The 22011-nt window shown below is 52.3% G+C and overlaps 4 protein-coding genes across 4 annotated transcripts; 2 read left to right on the top strand and 2 right to left on the bottom strand.

Annotated features, from left to right (window-relative positions):
• Positions 1-3675: 3675 nt before the first annotated feature.
• BDP55DRAFT_673313 (uncharacterized protein) lies at positions 3676-4869 on the bottom strand. Its single transcript, XM_060575588.1, has one exon. The coding sequence runs from the start codon at positions 4155-4157 to the stop codon at positions 3768-3770; it is 390 nt and encodes a 129-aa protein (XP_060426260.1). The 5' UTR covers positions 4158-4869; the 3' UTR covers positions 3676-3767.
• Positions 4870-12883: 8014 nt separating this feature from the next.
• On the top strand, positions 12884-14859 carry BDP55DRAFT_558596 (F-box domain-containing protein; the record flags this gene model as incomplete). Its single annotated transcript, XM_060569818.1, has 2 exons — positions 12884-12953; positions 13028-14859. The coding sequence occupies 2 exons, from the start codon at positions 12884-12886 to the stop codon at positions 14857-14859; spliced, it is 1902 nt and encodes a 633-aa protein (XP_060426259.1).
• Positions 14860-15726: 867 nt separating this feature from the next.
• On the top strand, positions 15727-20257 carry BDP55DRAFT_673303 (P-loop containing nucleoside triphosphate hydrolase protein). Its single transcript, XM_060575587.1, has 3 exons — positions 15727-16005; positions 16131-19458; positions 19515-20257. The coding sequence occupies exons 1-3, from the start codon at positions 16003-16005 to the stop codon at positions 19868-19870; spliced, it is 3687 nt and encodes a 1228-aa protein (XP_060426258.1). The 5' UTR covers positions 15727-16002; the 3' UTR covers positions 19871-20257.
• BDP55DRAFT_673300 (DHHC zinc finger domain-containing protein) lies at positions 20258-22005 on the bottom strand. Its single transcript, XM_060575586.1, has 2 exons — positions 21367-22005; positions 20258-21289 (listed from the first exon to the last, which is right to left on the bottom strand). The coding sequence occupies exons 1-2, from the start codon at positions 21725-21727 to the stop codon at positions 20304-20306; spliced, it is 1347 nt and encodes a 448-aa protein (XP_060426257.1). The 5' UTR covers positions 21728-22005; the 3' UTR covers positions 20258-20303.
• Positions 22006-22011: the final 6 nt, after the last annotated feature.

The raw sequence follows: 22011 nt of genomic DNA, 5'->3' as shown, positions 1-22011 counted from the left end.
CCGACGATTTGGCGGTTGGGGTCGGGCCTTGGAGGGTATCGGTAGCGGCTCGTGTGGGCGTCGGGTGATGGTGAAGCAAATAATCCCAGCAAATCCAATAACCACGTGTGTCGATGCCAAACTCTGATGTTTCCAATCTCTTTACTTCTCAGTCCCCGTATTAAAAACGTCTCTGATAATACCTAACGTGGTGTAGTCGACGAGCAAAAGAAGCGAAAATAAAAGACTCCAGCCAAGCGAAGTTGGAAAGTTTAAAAAGAATGATCTGAGCCAGCAGCGAAGGAAAGGAAGGAATCTCGTTGGTCGCAAGGGCTCGGGGATTGACTCTTGACTCTTCGACCTAGGCGAGAAACAACGAAGAAGAAGAAGAGAGAAATGAGGGTGAAGGAAAAGAGGTGGAGGAAGACGAGACGAAGCTTTCGGCGGGTGGGGGGAAAGTCATAAAGAGATGAGGCGAGTCGGGACGGCAGTCGAAGTTCGAGGAATGGCGTCTGTGGACTTGGCACGCGTGAGGTTCGAATGACCAGGGTTGCACAGGGCGAAATCGGTTCTTTGGCAAAAAAATGCCCGGGATGAACGGGGGAGCCTGGTGCTGTCGGATGGATAGACTTGGATCCGGCAACGAAAAGTGGTGGAGGGGGCTTGACGATGGTGCGGTTTGGCGCAGGATTGGATGGAGGGGTGGGTGATGATGTCGGGACTAATCTTTCGGATGTCAGGTGTCCATGAAACCTCGTCAATAGCCGTTGAACAGGGTGCCAGTGGTAGTGTTCGTCCGCGCAGGATGTGAATTGTGAACAAAAGGGCGATTTGGTGGCGGGGGGGGGGGGGCGAACTGTCGACTGTCGAGGACGGGACAAGGGGTTTGACGATGGTGGACTGGACGATTCGGTAGATCAGACGTTGGAGGGGTTTCGCAGTTGGAGGGAGCTGTATCAGTCCGATCCGAGAGGCGAGACTGATCAGACGGCAGGGCCAGGTGCGACAGGTGGTGGGCGGAGTTGAGACGACTTCTGTTAGAGGCGCTTTGACGAGGGGGCCCCGAGGCTATTCTGACGTTTCGGTTGCAACAGGGGAGGGGCCGTTTTTCCCTTTCTCTCTCGGGATGGACTTGTTTTGTCCCCTTTGACAATGCGGCTCGAATGGAAAGTGTGGATATTGCGCTATTCCACTACGCTACACAGTGAATGCGACGAACAAGGGTCGTTTTTCTGGTATTGGCGCCTGTTAAAGAGTTTTGGTATGGCGGTTGCGCTTAGCTTTGTCTTGTTGGAAAGTTTGTTGGAACCAACGACATTGAGACCGAAAATGGCAATAGGTTACCAGACTGTTGGGAGGATGGAATGTGGATGGATCAATCATGGAGGGAATGGGAAAACAAAGGGAAGAAAGGAAAAACGGCCAAACGAGGACGACGAGTCGAGGTCCTCATATCCGCATTCATCCCCATCCCGCATGGCCTGTCTGGTTCTCCGCCCATGGGCCATTCGGATAGCATGGCATGGCAAGGTAGCTGTACGACTGCGGAGTAGCATGCACGAATGATGATTGCGGTCGGCAGGTCGTTGTCCAATTCCTCTCTCAGCGACGTTGTGTCGGCACGTCGGGCACCACAGAAAGTCAGTTTGACGGTGCAAATTGGCCACCACCTGCCTCCTTCTTGCCGCCCGCCTCGAGGGACGGATCTGAAAGTGGACAGATGGGAAGGTGACGGGAGACGCAACGGCGGCCGGTGGTTGGCTGAATTTAATTTTGGAACACGGACGCCAGACCCGTTTCGGCGGGGCCCATGCTGCTGGGCGCTTAACGGTGGTGAGGCCGTGAGGGAAGTCGCCGACAACCAGGTGAGGCGAGCCACCACACCTCACACCTCACGGGTAAGATGCGGTGGCTGGATTTTGGTGACACAGGATTCGCTGGGTTGCACAACGATGGGGAGGGGCATTGAGGACCATTCTTGAACACCGTCACAAGGGCAATCCGCAAAAAAAAACAAAAAGACACTATTAAAAACTCCAATGTGATGGCATCGTGCTACCGAGATGCGCTACAGCTGCATGCTGCTGCACTACCGAGTCAATTATAGAGCAATCCGGCCACTGACGGTGCGCTCTTTTCTATATTGGGGTGTCTGCCCAGCTGCCCAGCATGTGGCTAACAGGGAATGGTAAATCTTACTTCCCCATCTCGCAAGGAAGATGATAGGGAATGATGCTTTAAAAAAGGGTTCGACCATGATGTGAGGCCAAGCCAAATCATCCTCATTTATCCTTTTGCTGCGAATTGCAGCACTGCAATACAACAACGGGAAGCCATTGGCCACGCAGATAATTAGAGCTCCCCTCACGAGAAAGCATCGCCCCCAAGGCTCCCCTGGAGTCAGGGACCTCAGCTTCACCGTCTCTCGCCAGATTAAAGGTTCCTTCAGTACGGTATCAACTGACTCTCCCTCGCCTAACTCTGGTTTTTTCCCTTCAAAGATGATCCGGGGAACCCTTTCCGTTTGCCAACCTAAAATGTATACTTTGGTCCTTCCCCCGGTTAAGGTAGCCTCTTGCTTACCTTACCTAGGGATACCTACGAGGTAGGAGCGGTCACCGTACCGGAAAAGAAGGCACAGAAAATGAAGAACGGAAGGACAGGTGGGAGGGTGTCAGGGCCCAGGGGTCACCCCCACATTCCCACTAGTCTCTTTCGGGCTTGGCGGCAGGGGACATCAGTTACACATGCGTTGAGGGTGCGGCAGGTCCCCACTTATCCAGCAAGCCCACCTTCAACATCGCTCCTGCGTTTTCGTGCGCCTGTCGACCGAAGCAGCAGGGACAGGCCCCCCTTCTCTTTCCTCCTTTGGTCGTCTTGGCCCGTGCATCACCCGCAAATCTCCAAACTTGTCATCCCAGCACATCGGCCCTTCATCCACACTTTATCCCCGTCATGAAACCTTCAGCATGCTCGCTCTCTGCCAGCCCGCACTCCCAACCTAGGTACGCAGTAAGGTAACCCTCACAACACTTGCACCAAAGGACGCCATGCTGCTAGCTTGATACGCAAGCCCGCCCAAACTCAACACCTGTCACCCTATCTTGATTACATCCATGATTCAACCCACCTGTCGCCCGTGCAAGGTTCGCACCCAGGCAGGGTCACAGTTCACTATCCCGCCAGTCTGCCATCCTCCCCCGTCTCACCCTTCCCCTTGTCCATCCCTGAATCCTTCAGATGGATCATGGCTGCTTGATGGCTGTCGATTGCTCCCGCGGGAGGTCTAAGCCATGTGCAGTGCTCTACTGCGTAGTCCAATGACACCCCATTCTTGGCCCAGCGTCTCTCTGCTTGCCTGTCCTCCCTCCCCTCTACGCAGCGTGTCAGACGCTCACACCTCCCAGCAAAGAAGCATTCCATGAGCCCATCCATGCGGTCTTCCACGTCAAAATCGTACGATTATGTTTACAGATCACCTGTCTTTGATTCATCCTACTCAAAATCCCTATTCAACCATATTTCGCTCCCCAGTTCAAGCTTAAAGAGTTCAAGCATCTCGCATTTATCTTCCCGCCATCAGCCCATCTAAATCTTGGCTCAACGTCCTCCTTCCAGCGAGGCTGAGCGCTCTGGTTCTGCCTCGTTCTCGTTCTCTGGGCCACCCATACATTTCGACCCCCCCCCCCCCGACCCCCTGGCCCGACATTTGCCTTCCGGCACTCTCGGGACTCGGCACAAACTCCAATTTACCTCCTTTTCTCACTCAATGCTGACAGACTCGGCATCTACTTTTCACACTGGGATTGACTCGCCCCCAGTTCGACTCGTTCCGCCTCGAGTATCATCGGCGGTCTGAACCTTCCAAGCCCGTCAGCGCTGTCTGGTATCGACGGGGCTTTTTGCGAGACGGGAATGACGTGGACTATCAGCCAGCCTCGCCCGAACACTCCTCGCTTGACCTGGATCCCGCGGTAGCGTCGCCAAGGATATTCGAATTGTTTTGCTCCTCCTCTTTGCTGCAGTGGCTGTCGCTCGGAGTTTGACACTACAAGGCCAGGTCCTGGTGAAACGAGCAAAGCTGGACATTGGCACGGGTCTCCGCTCTCAAAACGGCTTTCATGCCCGCATGAAGCACCAACCCTACCCACCTGCATGATCGTCGCTGACGCAGACATTTCAATAACGCCCAAGTCAGCCTCCTCAAGGATCTCGAGTCAATCTCCACATTGAACGCCAAGCTTTACGCCAAGTGGCTTGTTTAAGCTTCCTTCACTGAGCAGGGGTCAACAGAAATCAATAGTGGTCGAGCGTCTCTGCGTGATGCTCGCAACAGTCGGTAACGGGTATCGCACCTAGCAAATACTGCTTCAACCTGAGTTTACGATCTAAACTTCCAGCCTTGAGCAGTTTGAGATCGACAAGAAGGGGGCTTGCGAGGGGCTTCCAGGAGACTTGATGGCTCTCGTCGTCGCCGATCCCCTCACTTCATCGTCTTCTTTCTATTATCTGAATCACCAAATCGTGTCGCACTACTGAGCTTGACAGCTGGGCCACCAAGTGGGCCGTGTCAGAACGAACTATCCCCAGCTAACGAGGCACCAAGCACAGGTTTGGCAGAAAACACAAATGGCTTACCCCGTCACAAGGGGTTCAGATGTATCTGAGAATATTTCAAGCCTAGCTTGAGTTATGGGATCGAAGCAGGATATCTCTCATCCATCAAATGTGACACTTGCAGCTCGGGTCGCAACGAGGACCCTACGATGCTCCGCTCTGACCCGGAGAGGCTGTCCTGGAACCTAGATTCATCTGTTGCAGGCGATATCTTGGTCTGATCTCAAGTTCTCCGATGCTCCGCGTCTGTCTGGACTGTATTCGGGCCACGTCCTTCCGCCAGAGCGCTGTTCCTGGATGAGGATGGATGAAACTGGTGGCCACGCAGACCCAGGTTTTCGCTCGCATGCAGATGCGCATGAAGCGGATGAATGTCGCAGGACCCATATCGTGTTACTCGTGATTCCGATGCGTGCTTACGTCCAGATTGCGAGCATGCGAGTGCTAAATTGCGCTACAACTTTGATACCCACAGATGGCCCTCCTCGAAGCTGTGTCAGCGGCTCTGCTCCAAATCCGAATCTTAGTATAATGACATGCGGTATCTCCGCCCCGCCCAAACACCGCGCTGCTGGTTAGACTCTCCTGCGAGATCTGAGGCGTTGGGGAAGGAACATTATGCGAACCAAATTGATATCAACGCACGGGTTTCGCGGAAAGAGCTTAAACAGCAGCATACTCGGCACCGGGTGTCCGATACCTCTTTACAATGCTGTCCGACTCACTCTGGCATAAACCTATCAGTGCCCATGGCATGGAAGAACAGGAGCTCTGTCAGCCGACGTGATGCAGTGACTCGGAAAACAAAAAAGAAGAAGAGGTCGGTTTGATTAGGAAGGACCTTTCTGGGTAGCGTTGTATTAATTGGATGTCCGATGAGCGGATTTTTAAATGCCTCCTAGCTTGCTACAGCCTTTGCGTCACGCAGTTTCCGCAATTTCCATTGTCTTTGTGATTGCTTAACCTGCCTGATTCATGCAGACAGTTAATGACAGCCAGCATACCTACTGCTACTGTTGAATCATCAGCACCTCTTCCTCTTATGCATATTTCCTGCCGACTACCCAGAGTCCAACCGGTATCCGATGAAACAACGGGCTCGTCTACTCAAGGCCCTAACATACACGGCCCATATTGGTTCAAGATCAAGACTGGGCCTGTGGCCTCAATTATTCTTCTATCTACCAGACAGGCCAGTACTGCCACCAATATGCTTAAAGTTGTCACCCTATGGGCAGTTTGTTAACAGATGCGGTATTGGTGGTTGCAAGAATCATCACGAGGAAAAGAGGAATAAGCGACCACCGCAGGCAAAATTAATGCCAACTACAACTTGCGTCTACAGCAGTCGCTTTGCCGAAAATTATCTAAAGTATCAAAGGTGAGACAGTGAAGTAGGCAAACCTCAATCCTCTGTACCCACGTCTACCTAATGTTTAGTACTGTTAGTCTCTAAGTAGTCGGCAGAAAGGGTGGATCTGGAAGGCGATCTAGGCCAAACAAACGGCCTTCCCACTTACATACCACATCTGCGAGGTCGTGAGCTCTGCTCACAACCTCCTCCTTCCACCTTCATACGCAGCAATAGATCACCAGTTTATTGACTTCGTACCAACCGTACGGTTGACCTGCTGACGTGTATACCAACAAGTACAGACGCCAAACGCACACTGCATCTCTAATTAATGAGGTTTTCTGACTGCTTAACTTATTCTGATCTCATGGTGCTTGAAGTTTTGTAGCTTGATCGTGGAGAGAATCTTTTCCACAGACCACGCCATGTGGCCACCAGCATAGCCACTAGTGCTTCCATCACCTTGAGCGGGTGCTATGCTCTCTTGCAAGGCTTGTCGGCTTATCACTGACAAATGCTGCTTTGCCTCGCATCATGTCGCACGCCAGTTCTTGACCATGGCCCATTTCTCGGCGCTGACTTTTTTTAGGACCTATCTAATAAAGAATTATCCCGCTTGACTATTATGGCGAATTTTCCTTATGCGTCTCCCTGCCATTTCACTGTCAATTGAATTGATAAGTCTACACCTACAGGTCAGTTCACCTTCATCACCAGACACACATCCTCATCTTGGTTATCTCCCAATACATCAGTTAACAAAGACCTGGGAAATAATACTGATTGATTAATACAATCAACAGATTGCCATGAAATCAAGAACTACAACCAGAGAGACTTGCATTGCTGGCTGTCACAAAGTCAACACTTCATCCGTAAGACACCATATGGGACATTTGGGCTGGAGTTTGGACACTTGTAAAGTGAAGGGCAAGCCCGCTAACCAATCTACACATATATATAAGATAGCAACACTGACTTCTCGGAATGGGAGAGATGATAAACACAAGGTAGGTCCACCTGTATTTCTTTCTGAGTCTCCGGCAATATCCTTCTTCTTTGGGGATATGACGAATAAGAAGCGAACCGTACTTTTCTCTAGTTTGTCACTAACTTGACTAGCTCATAATTGAACCATCAGAACTATGGCTTTTTTTTTTTTTTTTTTGAGGGCTCCCGAGATAGCTTTCTTGCTTGAAGAAGGAAGACTAAACTAATATACTGAGGTCTTTTCTCACGCTTGGAAGCGAGGATTGTGGACAAAAAGCCCGCCAAAAGCCATTTCGCTAGCTTTGTGGTGTTGAGCACTATAAGCATTTTAATATCACAGGTGGTGTATTTTTTTTTTATTTTTTTTGCAATTCTACACTTCCATAATATGACAATAATCCAGACAGGTCCAAGATATCCATTGTAACTCTGCACGAACGGAGCGTCTAATCAATAATTACTTAATTTCAAGTTCTACGTAACTTCTGTATTTGCAATCTGGGGTGCCTTTATATCTGTCAGTACACAGGATGGAAAACCCTAAGGATCATTATTGGGTATTTGGTTATGTAATCTCTCTTGTTCTTTTATCTGGTCCCTTGACCCAGTTGTTTGAGTTAGCCTATAAGTAACGAGACCGCCCGCCTAGGGGACTTCCGCCAGAGAAGACAAACAAACATCCGCGTATCTCCTTCAGACGCCCTAGGCTTAAGCCCTCATGTATGGAGGAATCCTGAAATTTTTCTTCTCGGAATACTTGAACTAAAGTTAAAGTAGAACTTGTCATTGAGAAGTCACTGTCATCGAGCATATGTCGTTTGAGTGCCTGAATTCCCACTGTTCGTATTTTACACATTCCAGTATTGGATCCACGCCAATGCTGTTCCGTTATTGTAGCTTGAAGCCCCGGAGATTATACCTTTGGGTAGGACATAGTCGCCGCCGTGAACTCTCCACTTTCCAGATTCGATGCGATGTACATGAAAGGTGGGAGAAGATGCACGTTGGGATTTGAAGTCGTAGGCTAATCTTTTGTTAGGTGAGGTTGCCTCACCCAGCAGCTCGCGCGGCTTTAGACTGATCAGAATACGTCACGCTTTATAGAGACCATGGCTCATGTTGATGACATCTCGAGCCCACCCATCAGGGAGCTTCACAATAGGGGAAACTGCAGTCAAAACTCCTCGGTCAGTTCTCGGTTCAGTGGCCTCGCAGTGTACTCATGTAAGGTACCAAGGGTCCAGAAAGACTATCCGCGCCATGCCCGACCGTAGCCGCTGATTATACTACTGCGACTCTCAGCCTCATTTAATGTATTTGATATGTTGGTATACATGACAGTAGGGTAGTCGTACGGTTGGTACGAATGTCATTGCTACCTTACGTATGGAGGTGGAGTGAGGAGGAAGTGGATGTAATAAGTGGAAGAGGTCATTTGTACGGCCCAGACCATCCTCTCGATCTATTCTATTTGCCGACTGTTCGAAATTCCACACGATGGCCTCGCTACCTGTGAGGCTGATGGCCTCTCCGCCTATAAAGATGGCTCCAAGAGGTTTCCCGTCTCGTGAAAGACTTTCTTGATCACGCATTTGTGACTATCATTCGGACCGTCGGCAAGTCACTCGAAGCCGAAAGTTTGGTCGGCAGTCCAAGCAATCCTCAAAAACTCAGATTTACGGTCTGGAGTCGAATGCAACCCCTCGAGGGGCACCGCTCTCAAAACTCATTCTTCATCACCGTTTTTGGAAGGACTGGCTGGGAGCTCAGAAGATTCGATGGTACCTTAATGGAAGTACCTACTTCGTGTATCTTAGCCAAGAGGGGGTACCAACCTCGGTCCTGCTGTGTTGGTTCTGAGGAGTGGAACCACCCACGATCCCTCAGAACATCGCGACAGAAGGAGCCACATAACCCGGAACCTCTTCCTCTCCTCTCAAGTGACATTGGAATCCTTCTTTACTTTACTTGACGACTGAACTCTCTTCATAAGGGACAATGTCGCGCGAAACCCTCAACACAGTCCGCTTTCCGATGAAGAGAATCGTTATCAGGGCTGCTGGCATGCTGATCCTTGTGAAAATCGAGCGTCTGAGGGGTGATATTTGTTGTGATTTTCAGAGGAAGAAACTAGACTGTTCATGCCTTTTGTACTTTTTTTGAGATTCCCACAGACTCCACTCAATGTGGTCGATGTTAGTACCAAAAGGTGTGGCTGACTTTTCACTTTGTCCAAGGTTTGGGTCACCCATACACACCGGTGACCCATACATAGCAAAACTGGATCGAATGGTTCGCATCATGGATGCTTCAGAAGAATTGGCAATATCTACACACTCTAACCAGCTCGACGAACAGCTCCCGCACGGTGGCAGACACAGTAATGGCTTTGCTCCTGCTTTCATGTGGCAGAAGTGTCAGTCAGCGCTGCTTCTCGAGAGGGGTCTGCATTAGGTGGATTGGGCCACTTGTCACAACACACCTTCCGACGGTGATGGTTCAAGCACATGTCTGGGAGGAACGCTAATGATTCCCGTGCAGGTGGGTCTTCGAGTTCCTGGTAAGTTCAGTGTTCCACTGAGTCTCACGCACCTTCTGTGGGAACGTTCTGTCTCGCTTGCTACCATCGCTACGGGTTCCTTCAGGAAAGACATGAACACCCACCCCTATGGCCACCTGCTCATGTGTCTTTGGCCACATAGTTCGTTTCCTCCTGTCGTACACACGTAAGAATCAGATGAATGCTTTTTTACGGGCCGAGACCGTCTGCAAACAGCTGACTTTGAATGTTGAGCAAACCTCTCGTGATGCCTCCCTCATGGCTTCGCCACCATCGGCCGATAAGCAATAAGAAGATAGCTAAGAACTTCATAAGCGTGATGGAGACGACCTGGCTGTGCATTTCTTGACTACTTGGCAAACTCCGAATACTTCCATTGCGACCCATTTGTTCTCTCTCGTCGTTAAGTTTCTGTTTTGCTAAGAAGGTCTTAGGTTATGGCGGCCAGGTGCGCTGCCAAAGATGGGCACTACCTCGACGGCTCATTCTTTCACCACGAGTTGGTGATGTACCCAAAACACACTCCGTTTTTCCCGCCAGACTTGAAGATGGGTGTTATCCGGCGAGACAAGTCATACCAGACTCCAATATCGGCCCAGACATCGCCCGCGCCCCCCCTCAGAAAGCAGGAGCGCGGATCCCGCGCCCGCCACGTAGACCGCCAGTCCCTTATCTATCCGTGGCGCGATTTCAAGATCAGTCACTGATCGTGAGCTGAGTGAACATGCTTAAGCCGGCTGAATTTTGACGTCACCGTCGCATTGAATGCTACACCCGAAGCCAGCTAACCCTTAAAGCCAGCTAACCCTTAAAGCCAGCACTCGGTCGTCAGGACTGGACTTTGGCTGCTTTCCTACACCACCAAACACCCTTTCGGCCATTTTCTCACCAGCTACTGGCTTGAAGGTTAATCCCTGATTCCAAGAACTTCAAAAAGTTGCGCTAGAGGGGATAGGCCGTGGACTTTAGGGATTCAATACTGTTGGGTACCCTCCCAACCAGAGCCCATGATACATGCACCACGTTGAGTTTATTGTATGACTGATGATCCCATAGCCTCAGTTCTAACCCTCGAACTTCCTCCAACGCCAACGAATTTGTCAAGGGGAGTGTACGCCCACGAGCAGCTACGGCGCTTCAGAGGGCGGTCCGCAGTGACGCAGCTTTCAGGGTGCTTCAGAGTCGCTCATTCAAGACGATCCCTTGGCAAAAAGAAGCACAAGGTAGCTTCAAGGACGTTGTATCGGAGCGGAAATAGTCCCAAAGAAGACTCTTCTCTTTTTCTCGATTTTCACTTGTGCCCATTTGTCAACTATATGTTGGCCTCGACCTTATTCCTTTTTACCCAAATACTCAGCCGTGCCGGTAAGCCCCGCCATCAAGGGAAGTCAAGCGGGGCCAACACATCTGAGCAACATAGTGGCCAGTGGTTGATCTACAAGTGTAAGGATAATCTATTTACTACCGACATCATTGCATTAGTAAATACTTTGGGGAACAACATGACAGCAAGAGATAAACCTCTTCGAACGCCTGCTCTGGCTGTGTACACATGACGTCCAAACTGAGCCCTGAGACGTTTTGTGTGTTTAAAGATCATTTGGTCTGCAGGATTGGACAGTCGTATTGCTATTGGATAAATCTCCTCGCCTTGTTCTGTCATCTTTCTGTACGGATTCAGGTTTGGATCGAATCCAAGCAGGTATTAAGCGATCAGTATGAAGATGGTCGAACATGCTGTAATCGTGAAGGCAAGGATGACCTGGAGGACTCGTGAGAAACTAGTAATAGACTTACATCGATTATTTAATTCTAGGCTAGTCACTCACTCCGAGTCCCGTGATGTCGCCGTATGCTCTAAAGGGGTTTGGTACCTGGCTGTAACTACAATTTGGCATGGCTGAAAAGTAGCGAAAGACATGAATTGTTTGGATTGAATTTCCATTCCTGGGAACGGGATCGGTGTTTTATTTTTAGGCAGTAGTATTAAAACTGTGTGCGACCTACCTACATATAACCTAGTCAGATTCTGCGCCGCTCTGAGAGTGGTCTGTATTAGGCTGTCACCAGAAAGCAGGACCGAGCATGTACATAGGCTGGTACCAAATTATTGATTTGGTGAAAAATGTGATGAAGAGGCTGAATCTTTCGAATAGCTAAAATGTAGACCCAAGACTTAGTTCTGCCGATTTGGGTATTAAATTTCGAGACGAATGGAAGTGACTGACTACATGTAGCTGTCAAAGCCTGGAGACTTTGGATGGGGGAGAAGCTGCGAATACACCTGTATAAATCTTCGACTTCTAATCTTGTGCAACTTAAAATTTGTTGCCTTCCCCAGCTCATAGATGATACTCGTTATTTCCACTGTTACAGAATTGTGTAGAATCATGTCTTGTTATTTATCAGTATTCTCCGTCTTTTCTCCTCACGGCTTTTCTCATGATTATTGTTGATTAAAGAATCAAATGTATTCCCCACAGCCTACTGATGAGTCAACCGCCACGGTAGAGCTTGATTACGATGTGAGGTTAAATTTTTAAATTGATGAGAGAAGTGTGGTAGAGAAATCCATCGCAGATAGCCATTTGACACAACCCGGCTGGTTGGGTTTGTTTCTACTGAAACTACTTGGCCATCCTGATGCTGAATATTGATTGCGGGATACGCTCGAAGAAAAGAAAACGCGGAATTTCGACGGTCTGACATTGACAGTTGTCTGTTCTGGGATTTCTTGTGCGACTGTGAGGGAATTCGACAATCGCAGTCTAGAGCATTGTGCATCACCAGGTCGGCTTGCGGCATCGGCTGATTGCCAAGCCTCTCGTGGTTGCAATGAGAATGGCTCTCAAGAGCGGGAAGAGATGGGTCAGCAACTGTTCCAGTGTCACAGTCCGTTTCACGGAGACGTGGCTGTGCCGCGTAAAATCTTGCTTGATCGCCGCCTTGATCCTGCAGCTGTTGAGGGCTTTACGTGAAGGAAGAAAGGAAGGAGCGTGGATATGTAGGAGTCCTCAAAGGAATCGGTTTGGCCCAGTAACAAAAACCCAAAGCAGCACAACCACACATGTTTTGAACGTTGCGCAGTTGGAAGCGAGAAACAAAAAAAAGCCCAAGCAGCCCGACTGGCCCGGAGCTTTGACAGGTCAGCCCACTCGTGAGTCCAGGCGTTTCTATCCGGTCCACCCCCGGATCTGCACTAGTCTAAGATTGGCTAGGGCGCAAGGCAATACCCGATAACGATAACGATAGGATCATCCTTCGACCCTCTTCTCCATGGATCCCGTCCGGGCTCCCCTCTGTCTCCCCGAAACCCAGCCAGAAGTATAATCAACGAGACTACAGAGTACTCGAGAGTTTTCTTTCCCAAACCCCACGGCACAATGGTGTCGTTGGAGCCCCTGAAGAAGCTGGACGAGCTTCCAGACGAGATCCTGCTGCGTGTTCTTTCCTGTGAGTAAGCCTTTCTTTTTCTGCCAAGAGGCGTGCTCCGAACCCCCCAGCTGACAGAGCCCGGTGCCCCTCAGTCCTAGAGCCCTACGATTTTCCCGGCCTGCAGCTCGTATGCCGAAAGCTCCAGAAGATTTCCCTCGACAACAATCACTGGCGATCGAGGACGTTTGACGAGTCGCCATTTTCAGAGGCTTTACAAAGACGGCGGCGCATCACTTCCTATGACGACGACGACATCACTGACTACCCTCTCTTCAGCACCGGTGCCGTACAACTGAGCCAGGAAGAAGATGGTGACACAGAACCGGATCCCCTCTTCTACAATGAGGAGACACAGGAGCAGCGCAAGCTGCAGCGGTACAAGGATATGGCGAATTGGGATCCTTCGTTTCCGACAGAGCCGGTCTTTTGGTACAACGAGTACATACAACGCTATGCGCCGATTGCGACAAGTTGGCTGCAGCAGCCCAAAATCCGAGACGGGACCGAAGAGGATACGCTGGACGTCCGAGGAATGGCCCTATATAGTCCGAGTCGAGAAACCGACGAATTGCTCGTGGTGTCGCCATTGGACGACGGCTCCATGTGCTTGTGGGATGTAAAGGGTACCAGGGGTCAGAAGGGCGCCACTGTCGCGAAGAGCTCGGCGGGCATTCTATATCTCGACGGACCCCAGACAATGGGGAGATCACGCAAGATCGATACCGGAGTGACAGAATGCGTGAGCGTCGACAGCTTCTCCGACAGGGCCTTTGTCGCAGTGCAGGGCCACCTGCTAGAAGTGGATCTCAACCGTCTCGAGGTTGTTGGCGAACAAACGTTCGAATGGTCCATCACTGCCCTCTCCTCCGCCGCTCCTGGACTGCCCTTGACTGTAGGAACCTCTTTGGGAATCCATCTCTACGACTATAGGGCGCGAGTCAGGTCACCGAGTGAGATCATTGACAAGATAGACGTGCTAGCGGTCGACTCGACAAGTAGGTTCTTCCAACGCAGGCGAAGCAGCGTTTTTGACGATCCGCTGCCCCCGTATGCTCCCTTGTCACAACCTACGCCTTTGAGCATCTTGCACCTGCCAAATGCTTGCGACGAGTACTCTTTCTCGGACGACATCTACGTTGCAGGGCGCTTCTCCAACATCCTACACTACGATAGACGCACATTCCCTTCCATCATGGGATCCATTCACTCGGGAGCTCGACTGGCTAGTCTCGCGTCTCTGCCGTATCCATTCTCCACACTCGAAAGCGAGACACGTCGTAGGAGCGACTTGTCCGTTGAGCAAGTTATTGAGTCGAAGACGAGGGAAGGGGGTCGGACTCTGATCGCCGGTGGTGAGTACAACACCAAGGGCTCATTAGAGTTGTACGGCTTGTGCCCACGGCCAGGAGGTTCGTCCGCAGATCTCATGCAGAATTCCACCATGAAGAACCGGCAGACGTCGTCTCAGTCCAAGATTCTGTCCGTCGCCAACCAGGGTACTCGCATCGTGTTTTCGGATGGCTCAGGTCTTCTGAAGTGGTTTGAGCGCGATGGCTTCACTGAGGTGAGACGGCACAAGATCGGGCACAGCGAGGTGGATGAGCGTCCATCTCTTTTCGCCTCTATGCCTGGTTCCGATGATCTCGCGAGAAAGATCCTGTCGACGCAAACGCGTGGCGGACAAGACAATGTCAACGATGACGACATACTGTTCTGGACGGGCGAGAAGCTGGGCCTCGTTAGTTTCTCCGGCAAGGCTGGGTTTACCGCAAGCGACTTTGAGCAACCGGAGCTTAAATCAGAAGAAGAGGCAAGAGTAGAAGAGGCCGAGAAAGAGTATGGCGAGAGGATGAGGATGGCTCTGGAGCGACAAGCCAACGACGTTCGCTTCGTGCGAGGCTTAGGACTGGGGTTAATGGGGTAATGGTGAGCAATGTAAGATGACACGGATGGCGAACGTTTCCATGACTGGCACTGGGGGTATGGGTTAATGAGGATCCATTATGAGATCCATTCTGATAAGCCATTACGGCCTGACAGTACAGACATCTAGAGTGAAATCAAGAGATTTTATCCAAGGTGTTGTGCGACGCTCAACCCACCGAGCCGCAGAGTGAATAGACTTCAAGGTATGAGGAAACCGTGGGTGGACAGCGTGCAATGGAACTAAGCCGACATCGGCGCGGATCGTCAAGATTTCCACGAGGCATCCGTAGGATTAGGTGGTAGTCGATTCGATGGCGGCTAGAAAACTCTAAGCATGAAACATATACTTCAGCGCAACAAGCGCTGTCTGGGACGAACCATGTCCAGGCCTTAAATTGACCTTATGCGCTGGAGACGGAACTCCAAAATTACCAAGATGGCGGGCACTCGAGAAGATTTATCTTCAGGCAGGTAGGTTATGAATGGCACACACATACAAAACGACCCCTCTTCCCGCCAATGGGCTGGAGGGGTAAGAAAAGCTATGACCTCAGAGCCGCTATTCAGAACAGGGACACACACCCGGACCCGGATAGTCTTTTTTTGGGCAGAAGGTTCCAAGATAATCTCCCGCTCTTCTGCGGGATGGACAGGGGGAAACAGTGAAAGTCAGTGGATGAGAATGAGGGAGTGGAGATTCGCTTAAAGGGCGCTAAAGCACTGTTGGGCATTACGCGGAATCTGGCGCCACCGATTCTCCGGGCTGAGGCTGTGCAGGGTGGTTGTGGCGCTTGCGATTGGCTGATTATGCTCTTCCAAGCCCCCCTCTAGAACGAACGGAGACTCGTCGTCAGGCACCACTGGAACAGAACAGTCGGCCAACGTTTGGATTTGGATCTCGGGCAAGAACCAGCCACACTGCACCTGCGTAATCCCTCCGTCCGCACCGCAACGTCACCTTTGGTGCGCGCTCTTTCCAGTCTCTCACTCAGCAACAAGCCGGACGAAGGAAAAAAAAGAATCGTAGAGAGAAGCAAACCCTCACTCTTTCATCACCAGCGCGCAATCGCGAATTTCCCAAAGCTTGCTTGCGCAAACCATCAACAGATACCGGCATTCCCTCCATTGAGAACTGCCCAGCATGGTGAGACGCTTCATGCCCCGCGCGCGCGCACCGCTCCGATTCGGCTGCAGCGACTCCAAAATCCCCCGACCAACGACCACGAGAAGGAAATAGGGACTGACCGTTTGCGCTTTCAATAATTATAGGGTATCTCACGACGTCCCAAGGACAAATCCGCAAAGACTGGCCCCGCCGGACCGTCCGGAGGGGCGGGCGGCGGCAAGCCCAAGAAGGCCACATACGAGGTCACGAAGAAGAAGGAGATTGGTGTTTCGGATCTTACGTTGCTCAGTAAGGTGTCCAACGAAGCCATCAACGACAATCTCAAGAAGCGATTCGAGGGCCAGGAGATCTATACCTACATCGGCCATGTGTTGGTGTCAGTCAACCCCTTCCGGGACCTGGGTATCTACACCGACCAGGTCCTCGACAGCTACAAGGGCAAGAACCGTCTCGAGATGCCCCCGCACGTCTTCGCTATTGCCGAATCTGCGTACTACAACATGAAGGCGTACCAAGATAACCAATGTGTCATCATATCCGGAGAGTCAGGTGCTGGCAAGACGGAAGCCGCCAAGCGGATCATGCAGTACATCGCCAACGTTTCAGGAGGAGAGTCGGGCGATAGCAAGCAGATCAAGGACATGGTGCTGGCAACCAACCCCCTACTGGAGTCTTTCGGCAACGCAAAGACCTTGAGGAATAACAACTCGTCTCGTTTCGGCAAGTATCTGCAGATTCACTTCAATGCGCAGGGCGAACCCGTCGGTGCCGACATCACCAACTACCTTCTCGAGAAGTCAAGAGTCGTCGGCCAGATTACCAACGAGCGAAACTTCCACATTTTCTACCAGTTCACCAAGGGAGCTTCCCAGGACTACCGACAGCAGTTCGGCATCCAAACACCCGAGACGTACGTCTATACTAGCAGATCGAAGTGCCTCGAGGTCGACGGAATCGACGATTTGGCGGAGTACAACGACACGCTCGAGGCTATGAGAATTATTGGTCTCAGCCAAGGCGAACAAGATGAGATCTTCCGCATGCTGTCTGCTATCCTGTGGGCTGGCAACATTCAGTTCCACGAAGGCCAGGACGGATACGCCGCTGTTAGCGACCAGTCGGTGGTCGACTTTTTGGCATACCTGTTGGAGGTGACGCCCGAGCAGCTCATCAAGGCTATTACCATCCGTATTCTTACTCCGCGAAACGGCGAGGTCATCGAGTCACCGACAAACCCGGCCCAGGCTGCCGCCACACGAGACGCCCTTTCCAAGGCTATCTACAGCAACTTGTTTGACTGGATCGTCGAGCGTGTCAACAGGTCTCTTAAGGCGAAGCAGGCCACGACCACCAATATCGGTATTCTTGATATCTACGGCTTCGAGATTTTCGAAAAGAACAGTTTCGAGCAGCTTTGCATCAACTACGTCAATGAGAAGCTGCAGCAGATCTTCATCCAGTTGACATTGAAGGCCGAGCAGGACGAGTACGCACGCGAACAGATTCAGTGGACACCTATTAAGTACTTCGACAACAAGATCGTGTGCGATCTCATCGAGGGTGTCCGCCCTCCTGGTGTCTTCTCAGCAATGAAGGATGCTACCAAGACAGCCCACGCCGATCCTGCTGCTTCTGACCGAACCTTCATGCAGAGCATCAACGGCATGTCCAACCCTCATTTGACCCCTCGTCAAGGTAGCTTCATCATCAAGCACTATGCCGGTGATGTAGCTTACACAGTGGACGGCATTACGGACAAGAACAAGGATCTGCTCCTGAAGGGATTGCTCAACCTCTTCTCTGGCAGCAGCAACCGCTTTGTGCACACCATCTTCCCCAACCAAGTCGACCAGGACAATCGAAAGCAGCCTCCTTCCGCCGGTGACCGTATCAGGGCCTCCGCCAATGCGCTGGTTGAGACTCTCATGAAGTGCCAGCCTTCTTACATCCGTACCATCAAGCCCAACGAGAACAAGTCGCCCACCGAATACAACGTCCCCAACGTCCTTCATCAAGTCAAGTACCTTGGTCTTCAGGAGAACGTTCGCATTCGTCGCGCTGGATTTGCTTACCGTCAGACGTTTGAGAAGTTTGTGGATCGTTTCTTCCTGCTTTCTCCTGCGACTTCATACGCTGGCGAGTATACCTGGCAAGGATCGTACCAGGATGCGGCCAAGCAGATTCTCAAGGACACCAGTATTCCCAAGGAAGAATGGCAAATGGGAACGACAAAGGCCTTTATCAAGTCACCCGAAACCCTCTTTGCGCTCGAGCACATGCGAGATCGGTACTGGCACAACATGGCTACTCGCATTCAGCGCATGTGGCGCGCATACCTGGCCTACAGAGCCGAGTCTGCCACTCGCATCCAGCGTTTCTGGCGTAAGAAGAGAACCGGAGCCGAGTACCTGCAACTGCGCGACCAGGGCCACAGGGTTCTCCAGAACCGCAAGGAGAGAAGGAGATTCAGTCTGCTCGGCTCCCGAAGATTCTTGGGCGATTATATGGGAATCAACGCTTCCATGGGACCTGGCTCGCAGATCAGAAACGCCATCGGCATCTCCAACAACGAGAAGGTTGTCTTCTCTTGCCGTGGAGAGATCCTGGAGGCCAAGTTTGGCCGATCCAGTAAGCCGAGTCCCCGTATTTTGGTCGTCACTAGCAGCAAGTTCTATGTTGTTGCTCAGATGCTTGTCAACGGCCAGCCTCAGATATCTGTTGAACGCTCGATGCCCCTGGGCGCCATCAAGTTTATCGGAGCTTCCTCGGCTCGTGATGACTGGTTCTCTCTGGGTGTGGGATCGCCTCAAGAGGCTGATCCTTTGTTGAACTGCGTCTTGAAGACAGAGATGTTCACGCAGATGCAGCGTGTCATGCCTGGTGGCTTTAACCTGAAGATTGGCGAAGTGATTGAGTACGCAAAGAAGCCTGGTAAGATGCAATCGGTCAAGGTCCTCAAAGACTCCCAGCAGGCCGTAGACTTTTACAAGAGTGGAGGTGTCCACACCCAGCCCGGCGAGCCTCCATCGTCTGTCTCCAAGCCGACGCCCAAGGGCAAGCCTGTTGCCGCTCGACCCATCACCCGTGGCAAGCTCATCAAGCCTGGTGGCCCCAATGGTAGACCCTCTCGGATGACAAACACCAACCGAACTCCTCAACCTCGACCTGCTGCTTCTTCTGCAAGATCGGTTCCTCAACCTCCTGCTGCCATCAGCTCAGCCAAGACTGGACCATTTGGACGTCAACAACCACAAGCCGCCGCCGCCTCTGCTGCTGCAATTCCTTCACACACAAGACAACAATCGTCGACCTCAGCAGCGACTAGAATGCCTCCTCCCCCGCCCCCTGCCGCGCCCCCCGCGAAGGCCAAGATCATGGCCAAGGTCCTTTACGACTTCGCCGGTCAGAAGGAGAACGAGTTGACGGTCAGAGCCGGTGACTTGATCGAGGTCGTCCAGAAGGAGAACAACGGTAAGTCAAAATCTATCTCCAAACCCATCAGGGTGAAACTAATATTCTGGTGACAGGTTGGTGGCTCGCGAAGAACGGTGGCGCTCAAGCTTGGGTTCCCGCCGCCTACGTCGAGGAGCAGGCTCCTGCACCCGTCGTGGCTCCCCGTCCGCCCCCTCCTCCTCCTTCGGCCAATGGAGCGGCCGCCCGTGGCAAGCCGACTCCTCCTCAGCCGCCCATGAAGCGACCTGCCGCTGGACGCAAGCCGGCCGTCGCTCAGCCGCGCGACTCGGGCTTGAGCCTGAACGGAGCTAGTGGCTCCGACAACAGCCGCAGCAACACCCCGACTCCTAGCTTGGGCAACAGCTTGGCGGATGCTCTGCTCGCTCGCAAGAACGCGATGCAGAAGAAGGACGATGATGACGATTGGTAATCGAATTTTCGTGTGGAAGGGTCAGGGATGAGGTTGGGTCGACAGATCTAGACCCTTGGAATGATGCTTCATGATTGCACGACACGATTGCTCTTTGGACTGATGGTGTGGAGGAAGGATGGCGAATTGCTTTCTAGAGTGGCAAGCGGTTCACGATCAAACAAAGCTGTTTTTGAAGTTCTTCCAGCATACAGGATCAGGGCAACCCCGGATGGTAAGGCGGATTTGATCCTGTCTTGTGTGCACAATTTTTTCTGTTTGGTAGATTCGGGAGTCAAGGGGATTCATGGCCTGCGCTGAAGCCGTCTTTGGATGCCCCCTTCTTTGTTGGTTTTAGGGCGATTGAAGGTAGTATAGAATCGTGGGCAATAACCCCCCAAAAAGAGAAATTTTCAGTTTACTTTTTTGTCTTCTTATCTATGCTTAGTGATGCTTACTCCTCTCCATCTTTTTGGAGGACTTTTCTGCGACGTAATAGCTCCGCTAGAGGTACATCTTCGTCGTCTGTCATGTCCTCATCCTCATCTACGCCAAAATCTTGTAACCGCTCGCCATCCGCGTTCGTCCAACCGAGCTCTCCATCCGCGCCCTCCTCAGAACCATCTTCAGAGTCGCTGTCTATCATATCGTAGCCCTCTACCCCGTCCACCTCCTCCAGCTCTTCCATCATTCGTGAGCGGTTACTCTGCCACCGCCGGCGATCCGCATCCTGCCGCGTCCTAAAGGCCTCGAGTTCCTCTTCCTTGCTTCCGTATCTCGGCACAACCATATTCTCCGCATCCCGAGCAGAAGGCCAACCTCCCTGCGCGGACCGTCGCACTTTATCTGGGTCCGGCGGCGGCCACATCCCCTCCTTGCGATTCAGCCCGTTCTCGGGCCACTCCCATCCGACACCCATTCCATCCTCGCTCACGCGCGGGTTTCCGGAAAAGGGGAACAACCACAGCAACGGGTTCCCGGTCCCCATCGCCTGCGACAAATTCGCATAGATACCAACATCATAAGGAAACTCCACCTTTTCCAGCCTCAGCTTCTTCCCATCAGGTCCCATCATGGACCAGAACTCGCCCGCGTCTTTGCGGTTGCGATCGCAGACGGCGGCGTGGCGGTCGACTTCCCAACCTTCAATCATGGTCTCGTTGAGGACCCAGCCGCGGACGGTGGAGAAGAAGAGGATGCCGAGGGCGAGGGAGCTGAAGAAGCAGATGAGCGTGTCGAGGGTCAGGAGGACGAGGATCGGGAGGGAAGGGCCGAGGTACGAGGGTAAAAGGCGGTTGTCCCAGATGGCGGCGAAGCGGGCGTAGAGGAGGTGGGCGAGGTACCAGAGGGAGAAGTTTGTCCAGGCGAGGAAGCGGAGGAAGTGTGGGAAGGTTGTGAGGGAGACGCAGTTGCCTGTCCAGGGGCAGTGGTGGTCCATGCCTATCAAGGAATTGTATATCAGTACGAGGGTTGAAGGGGGATGAGGCGCCAGGATGGGGGAGGGAATGAAGGCTTACGAGGAATGCAGCGCGCGCAGTGTCGGCAGTGATGCGCGCGAGGCGGTTTCGGGGCCGCGCACTTTTTGCACCAGCGCCGAACGAGGCCGTACTCGTCTGGCTCGGGGACCTCGATGACGGTAGCTTCGGGAAAGGGGTAGCGGCCTGGGTCGACAGTGCAGGCCTTGTAGTAGGTGTACCAGAGGCAGAAGAGGAGGGCGTTGTAGGTGTAGGTTTCGGAGCGGGTGAGGCGGCCGGGGGCGAGGGAGTCGTCGGCGACGTAGAAGAGGATCTGAGAGGAGACGGAGAGGAAGCCCATTAGCGCGGTGGCGCCGGGGACGGCGAGGCGTTTGATGAGGGGGGTATCGTTGATGTTGGCCATTGTCGCGCCATTTGGGGGGGTTTGTCGTTGTTTTCCAGAGCTCAGGGGGGGTAATTGTTCGAGGAGGTCTAGCTGGATGAGTTGTGTAGCGGCAGACGTTGCGGAATTCGAGATTCGGCGGAAGATGGTGGTGGTGTGGGATGTGAGCGCACGTCGGTGCCGGGGCGGACGGAGGAAAGCTGGATCGGCGGCGGCGGAGCGGTCGGGATTGGAGTGGAGGTGGATGGGAGCTTGACGCGGTTCAAGGGGGGCGGTGCTAGGGGTGACGGGGCCAGGACGGCAAG

The sequence above is a fragment of the Colletotrichum godetiae genome (assembly GCF_030913485.1).
Source record: "Colletotrichum godetiae strain CBS 193.32 chromosome Unknown BDP55scaffold_39, whole genome shotgun sequence".
Taxonomy (NCBI): Eukaryota; Fungi; Ascomycota; class Sordariomycetes; order Glomerellales; family Glomerellaceae; genus Colletotrichum; species Colletotrichum godetiae.
Note: the sequence above shows the minus strand (reverse complement) of the source record. Positions and strands in the feature narration are given on the sequence as shown.

Excerpts from the sequence above, each read along its gene's own strand:
- BDP55DRAFT_673313 (XM_060575588.1), bottom strand. The coding sequence starts at position 4,157 with ATGTCTGCGTCAGCGACGATCATGCAGGTGGGTAGGGTTGGTGCTTCA.
- BDP55DRAFT_673303 (XM_060575587.1), top strand. Across the intron at positions 19,459-19,514 it reads CGTCCAGAAGGAGAACAACG|GTTGGTGGCTCGCGAAGAAC; the intron begins GTAAGTCAAAAT and ends TTCTGGTGACAG.
- BDP55DRAFT_673300 (XM_060575586.1), bottom strand. The coding sequence starts at position 21,727 with ATGGCCAACATCAACGATACCCCCCTCATCAAACGCCTCGCCGTCCCC. Across the intron at positions 21,290-21,366 it reads CTGCGCGCGCTGCATTCCTC|GCATGGACCACCACTGCCCC; the intron begins GTAAGCCTTCAT and ends ATTCCTTGATAG.